Consider the following 7350-nt stretch of genomic DNA (forward strand, 5'->3'; position numbering starts at 1 on the left):
CACTGCAGGATATAACAATATCTAAGAAACACTTGTGTGTATTAGCTTCCAAGACAACTCCAGAACACCCATAAGCAAACAATATTATAGCAAGGTTTTCAATACCTGATGCAGACATTTTGTGCCTCCCTGCTTTGGAACAATTCATTCTGCTAAAGTTTAATTTCCATAAAGCTTTTCAATACTTAACTAATCAAAAATCCTCTTACAGCCACATTTGAAGGTTTATCAATACAAATGTAATCTTAAAGGCTTCTCTGAAACACAGATTTCAACTGGGTGACAAACCTAAGGCAAAAGCATGGTTTTGCAAATGGCCAACTGAGGAGCACTTGTTAAACAATGACAGCAATTCTCCATTCTCAACATGAGAATTCAGATCTCTACTTAAATCAGGACCATACACAGATATTCAAAATGTCAGGAGTTTTTCCTCAGACTTTGATGACAAAATATCACTGAAGATGACAGAAACCCCACTAAAGCCACCCTCTTCTACACACAAGTGGCAAATCCACACCAAGACCCTGATGTAGTAACAACTCGTAGGACATAAATTCTCTTATCAAGGCTGTGACTGTAATATTATCTTATGTTCTTGTTAAGTGCTTCACCCTATCTAACAACAATTTTCCAAGTAATTTTCATATACATCTTTAACTTTTCTTTATGATATTTAAGTCTTTATCTTCATAAAAAAAAACAGATCTCATTTGGTAAAATTAGAAACCTGTAATTCAGTCCTCCTACTTTCCTGAAGATGTAAGCAAAAGGGAAAAATATTATATGTACAAGTAAATTTAAAAAGCCAACAACATAGAAATCCTATTTTCTGAAAGGATTTTACAAGCATCCCTTACTTTCATTTCTGAGCAGTTAGGAAAAGAAAAAAAACCCGCAAATTCTCTGAATATACTTCTTCTCGAGGTTAAAGCTCTGTTTATGGTACAGGGAAGAAGAGGTGACCAAAATGCTTGGTAATAGTAATGAAATGGAATAAAAGAGGTCTTTGAGCACTGAAAGATACTTACAGCAGTCTATAAGAGAGAGGTCTTATGAGGAAATGGTTAAAAATTTCATTAAGTCAAAGTTTCTTGGGCAAGTTTATGACACCAATTTTAAAGCAATACAGCAGACAATTGCAACAAGATAAAATATAAACTCAGCTAGTCTCTTTGAGTTCTGATAATCAAATACAAATTACTTAAGAGTAAAATAAGTGGATTTAAAAAAAAAACAAACAACCCTCTTCCCACCTCCACATAACTTGTTTACTGAGGTTATTCATCAAATAGGTGCTTTCAATTTTTAGATTAAAATTTCCATGGAAAGTCTTCCAGAGAGCAGAACAGTATATAGTTGCACAGTCAAGTCAAATTTAATTTTTTTCTTGTAAGAAAACAGGTAAATACAAACAGCCACCAGTAACAAACATTATGACCTACTGAAATATGATACACATTAATAGCTTTTCAATAAAAAGAAATATTGTTTTCAGTGTCAATGAAGTCTCACTGACAAGGAGCTGAAATCAGAATGCTGACCATATGGAAACTTCTTCAGTACCAAGAGTTTCCTATGCCTACAATGCTGAATCTGAAAGCAGCTTATTCACAGTTCACACAGACCTCTTCAGAAAATAACAATAATAATAAAATAGCATTTACTGGCAACTGCTCAAAGTGCAAAAACCTCTCATACACAAGGGAGACACTGCCTCACAGAGAACTAGGCTTTCAGGAAAATTACATACATGAAATCCATGCTTCTTAATGGGATGTCTGCTTAACAATGACTGAAGAAAGTGAAGGGCTTTGATGAATGAAGATAAAACATGAAGTGACAAATTACCAAAGAAAATAGTGTGATTTAGCTCAACATTCATAAAAGTCATCCCAATCATTTCAGTATACAAAATATAGGACCTTGTCAGAAACTGCTACTTTAAAACTCCAGTCTTAAGATATTAATTGCCAGGAAAAGTCACTGGGTTCAAGAAGCTCACTAGAAATACTGAAGAGTCATCTTAAAGAACCTGCCTTTTATTTAATGTGTTAAAAAACTGAGATGGTTTCTCTCTCCTCCACATTGTGCATCCTTACAAGAACTTTAAGTGAACTAATCCAACATTAATATTTTCTCTTTAAAGTAATTATATTCAACAATTGAGACTTCCTGTTAGTTTTTTAAAGAAATTCTCTGTTGCACCCTATAAAACCAAGGGATATGTTAATGACAGTGATGTCTTTGATGGGTTGCTTGTCAAGAGAATCGCCTTGTTGGGGTTTAGGGCTTGACATGGTTTGGGGACCACAGACCTAGGAGGAGGTTACTGATAATGGACAAGAAGAATGCAGAATTTACAGACCAAAAGGACATTTGCCCAAGATAAGTAGAAACTAACAAAGCCAAATAATCAACTGTGCTGAAAGCAGGTCCAACTGGGTAAAAGGTAATTCCGTCAGGGGGAGATCACAACCACCAAACAACCCCCAATTCAAATGAAAGAGCCCTGAGAACGCGCAGTAGCTAATAATGAATTACAAAATACCTTATGCAATCAGCCCTTTTATGAGTAACCAATAGTAGAGTAGTAAACATTGAATATGTAGTAGATAGGTGGAATATATTAGATTAACATCGTATAAATAATGATCAAGTTCTCTGCTCTGTGTGCTAGCTTTGTGGATTTACCACCCAGCACCCACCTTTGTGCAAATATGAACTAACCAAATACCTTGTCTCTGTGTGTGAGATTGTCTTACTGCACACCAGGTGACGAATCCCACTTTTAGAGGCAATAACAGGAGACTGGAAAAATATAGAAAATTACTGAAAAGTAACTTCTCTCTCATGATGCTAGTTCATAGCACAGCCCTATACTTTGTTCTACAATCATTGAAGAGCCTATAAGTACAAGATACATCATCCTCACTCTCCAGTAAGTCATAAATCATCTCTCTTTTTTTTTAAATTCATGTCAGCAGTAGGGTGCTGCACAATTAACTACAGTGGAACAGTGTTATCAAAGGCATTTCCTATAAAGTTGAAATGATCACCTGATCAAATTCACCACTTCTATAAATCTCTTGTATTGCTCTGACAAAGCAAAATATCAGAGAATTAGGAAGAAAAAGATAATCCAAAGTTAAACATGTAATACTGCATCTTTCAAGAATGGGGAAAAATATTTCAAAAATAAATTAAATTACCAAGATCAATACTTCAAAATGGTCCATGTCCTTGACCAAGTTAATTCACAAATACCAGAATGAGATCTATTTCATTTGAAACAAAAAAAATTAATAACAACACTACTGAGTATTTAATATAAGATTTTATGTATTAAACTTCAGCAGATTAAGGGAAAAAGTAGAAGGCTGACAAATATTATTCATTTTGAAGAGGTGAAGGAAAATTTATACTTGTATTTGGAAAGATCATAATGCTGAATTAGAAAAAGGAGAGTTTATATGATTTATCAAGTGTATATACACATGTACATATACATATAATGTCTATATATTCTGTTTAATGTTGAGCATCAACAGAACTACAAGTTTATATCTATTAGAAAGAAACATGCCCAGCAAAGGCAATGGGATTCCAAATATTGCAGTAAATCTTTAAACTTGAATGTCCTCTTTTTAATAAACAAAATTATGCATACAGAAGAGAACACAACTTCATTGTACTCTGCAAACTCATGCTTGACTAAGTAAAAATATTTTGTGTGTATGCTGAATATTTTCAATACAGAATAAGAGAGAAAACAGGGTACAATTCTACACAATGCAACATACAACTTTGTTTCATCACATTGTGTTACCTGACAATGTGTGCTTGCAGCCCAGAAAGCCACCTGTATCCTGGGCTGCATCAAAAGGAGCATGGCCAGCAGGGTGAGGGAGGTGATTATCCCCCTCTGCTCTGCTCTTGTGAGACCCCACCTGGAGCACTGCATCCAGCTCTGGGGTCCCTAGCACAGGAAGGACATAGGCCTGTTGGAGAGAGTCCAGAGGAGGACCATGAAGGTGATCAGAGGGCTGGAACACCTCTCCTATGAAGACAGGCTGAGAGAGCTGGGGCTGTTCAGCCTGGAGAAAAGAAGACATCGTGGAGACCTTATAGCAACCTTTCAGTACCTAAAGGGGGCCTACAAGAAGGCTGGATGTTTTACAAGAGCATATAGTGACAGGACAAGGAGGAATAGGTTCAAACTGAAAAAGTATAGGTTTAGATTAGATAATAGGAAGACATGTTTTACTGTGAGGATAGTGAGGCACTGAAACAGGTTGCCCAGAGAAATTGTGGATGCCCCATCCCTGAAAGTGTTCAAGGCCAAATAGGATGTGACCCTGAGCAACCTGGTCAAGCAGAAGGTGTCCCTGCCCATGGCAGGGGGGTTGGAACTAGATGATCTCTAAGGTCCCTTCCAACCCAAAATAAAAACCTAGAAAACTGTGCAAAAATCACTATAAATCTATTAAAGTGTTTAAAACTTAGGTAAAGCTGTTTTATCTTGACATTAATGGATGCCTACTATACATACTTTATATATGTTAAATCACATTTAAGTTTTCTGAACATTCCTCATCCAAACCTAGCTATGTATAATCTAGTAATACATTAAAATGGACAAATACCATCTTCTTTTGCTAGTTTTTTATAATTAAATTTTATTCCTGTCTTCTTTGTATTAAAATTGAAGTCTGAATGTGAATGACTCCCCCTGCCCCTTTCTGACATTCCTATTTAATTTTCATTTATATATATATATATAAATGGTTTGAAAGGGCCAGTCTGTCATTCACTTCCTAATACAACAGATGTGTTAAGAAAAAAATATTTATTTTCCTCTTCTGTTCCATCTGCTTTGAAGAAACATTGAGGTTTGCAAAATAACAATATTATCTCTCATTTGAGCAGATCCCTTGCATGCAGTTGACAACAATTTAGAGAAACGTGTAATGTCCGTTATTAATTTTCACTTACTGCAAACGTCCTATTGGAAACATTTCTAAGCACAGGCCAGGTACCGTTCCTCTGTTAACAGCTATGCTGACTTCTGTTCGAGTGACCCTTTCTCGCGGGAGAAAACAGCCATTCGAACAAAAAGAGCTGGTCTCGCCGGCCGCACCACTCGGGCGATGCGCGCCAGCAAGACCAGGTAGCCGGGCGGAGGTCAGGCCTGGGGCGCTCCCGCCCGCCCTCGCCCCGTCCCCCTCCCCTTGGGATGAATCCGAGCGAAGAGAAAGGTGGGGCACAGAAAACAGGTTTTCAGGAAAACGGGGGAAACGAGACCTGCACCTAGAAAGCGCTTCGGGGCAGCCTGCGAACACGCGTCTTGTCAGGCTGTGACTCAGTGCCGACAGCTACCACTGGGTGCCCGCGGCTGTGACCGCCACCACGAGAACAAAACTCGCCGTGTTTCTACAGGCCGCTCCAGAGATACCGCGACTGATCCCCTCCTCCGGACCGAGGTAACCATCTTAGGTCCAGGCTTAGCCCCTTTCCCCTAACGTTCCTGCCCCATACAAAGGGGTGGGACCACGTGACAGACACACACCCACGTGCGGAAGACTTATGCCCACACTCAAGATGGCACATAGGACCTTCTGCCTCTTCCTTTCCCTCCATCCTCTAGACCCCTCTAAGCTTCTTCCTCATCCTAAATCTCTATTGCTCTGAGGGCCGACGCAGACCCTGCTTACTCCGGGGGATAAAGGCGCAGCTCCTCGATATCTCCCAGGAAGCTGAAGAGAGTCCGCATCTGCTCACTGGTCACAGCCGAGGAGAGGTTCGTGATCTGGATGACAGACGTGGGGGCCAAGGGGAAGCCTAGCGGCACCCCGATCCCTCCACTGCTCATCATGGCGGAGCCTGCACAACTGCTCCGCTCGCGGCAGTGCCACACAGTCGGAAAGGCGGGCCGGACGACAGAGAGAAGCGTGTGGCGCCTGCCAGAGCGTCCTAGCATGCGGGCGCTCTAGCGGCGGACTCGACTGCTCCCTGGAGGTGTTTCTGGGCGGACAGCTGTTCTTCCCGTGCTAGGTGGGGCTCACGGTGGAGTGGGCGCCCTCGCTCCGCGCCGACGGGACTCCGAGTTCCCCTGCAAGAAGGGAGTGGGAAAAAAAACCCTCACTTCCCTCCGGTTTCCCAAGGAGCTACCCAGGCCACCAGTACGGGACCGCGTCCCCCTCCTCCCCCGGCCTTCTTTCACACGCACTACCCACCCCAGGCTGCCAGGGCACTGGATCATAGATCCTGCGATGGGGAGGTCGCATAGCGGAGGAAGCAAGCACGCCGGCTCCGAATGACGCACACAGAACGGTTAAATAGTTCCATCATACGTGGGGAAGGCGCAGCTGTGAGCGCCTGACCAATTCTTGCATGAACAGGGTCTGAGTACCTTGTTAACTGGTTTCCCTGTCCTTTAGCAAAGCAAAAGGCTTATTCTTTTAAAACTGGAATACCAAAGAGTCTAGGTACCAAACCTCATCTTTAATAGGTCATGTTTAGCTCTATTAACTGATTTGGCATGAAATTCACTGAATGCTCTGCCAGCAAATTAAAACATGCCCACAGGAAATGGAAGGAAAAATAGATCCCCCATTTAAATGCTCTTTTGGAAGCCAAGTTCAATAAGCGGCAGTTTAATTACCCTAGAGAGTAAACCCTTGAAAACTTGCTCTGTGTTAGACAAGAAGAGTTGTAATGGAATAAGTTGTTAATGGTTTTGATGTCCAGGTGTTAGAGAGATAAATTATTTGTCAGTAGAATTGCCTTGTTAAGGTTTGGGGCTTGACATGCTTCAATGATCTCAGACCTAGGGGGAGGTTAACAAAGCTTGATAAAAAGGATGTACCACTGATAGTGGACACAAAGAATGCAGCATTTATGGGCCGTTAGGACATTTGGCAGAACTCCCAAGATAAAGAAGAAATTAATAAACCCAACTCAGCAACTGTGCTGAAATCAGCACAGATTGAGTAAAAGGTAATTGTTGCAGGGGGAGATCGCAACCACCAACTCATGGAACACCAACCCAAAAGAAGAGAGACTGAGCATGCGGACTAATCAGTATGGGAAGGGAGAGACTCATTAACCAACAGAAGATAGAATACTAATTAATAAGAGAACTATGTAACTTGTAGCAAATGAACACTAATTCCTTTGTTTGCTGAAATGTATAAATAGTTAAAAATTTTGATAGTCATCGTGCTGGCTTTGTGCATTTGCCACCCAGCTCCCCTTTCTGCACAGGACTGTAAATAAATCGAATACTTTGACTCAATGTGTGTATTGGCCTCTTGCACACCAGGTGAAAGGATCCATTTTGGGACAAAT

General features: G+C 40.7%; 1 protein-coding gene across 6 annotated transcripts in view; it reads right to left on the minus strand.

Annotated features, from left to right (window-relative positions):
• LOC135289177 (splicing regulatory glutamine/lysine-rich protein 1-like) overlaps positions 1-6308 on the minus strand; it is an 87075-nt gene extending 80767 nt beyond the window's left edge. For 5 of the 6 annotated variants that reach the window (XR_010351970.1, XR_010351971.1, XM_064402613.1 and 2 more), the window contains exons 1-2: positions 6237-6308; positions 5715-6112 (exon numbers count right to left, since the gene is read on the minus strand). Coding sequence is in view for 4 of the 6 variants with exons in the window: in XM_064402613.1 (XP_064258683.1) it covers positions 5715-5980 (266 nt within the window). In the remaining 2 variants the exon portion in view is untranslated. The other variant, XM_064402611.1, reaches the window with a different exon arrangement.
• Between the last annotated feature and the right edge of the window lie 1042 nt (positions 6309-7350).

This window comes from Passer domesticus, chromosome W, assembly GCF_036417665.1.
Source record: "Passer domesticus isolate bPasDom1 chromosome W, bPasDom1.hap1, whole genome shotgun sequence".
Lineage (NCBI taxonomy): Eukaryota > Metazoa > Chordata > Aves > Passeriformes > Passeridae > Passer > Passer domesticus.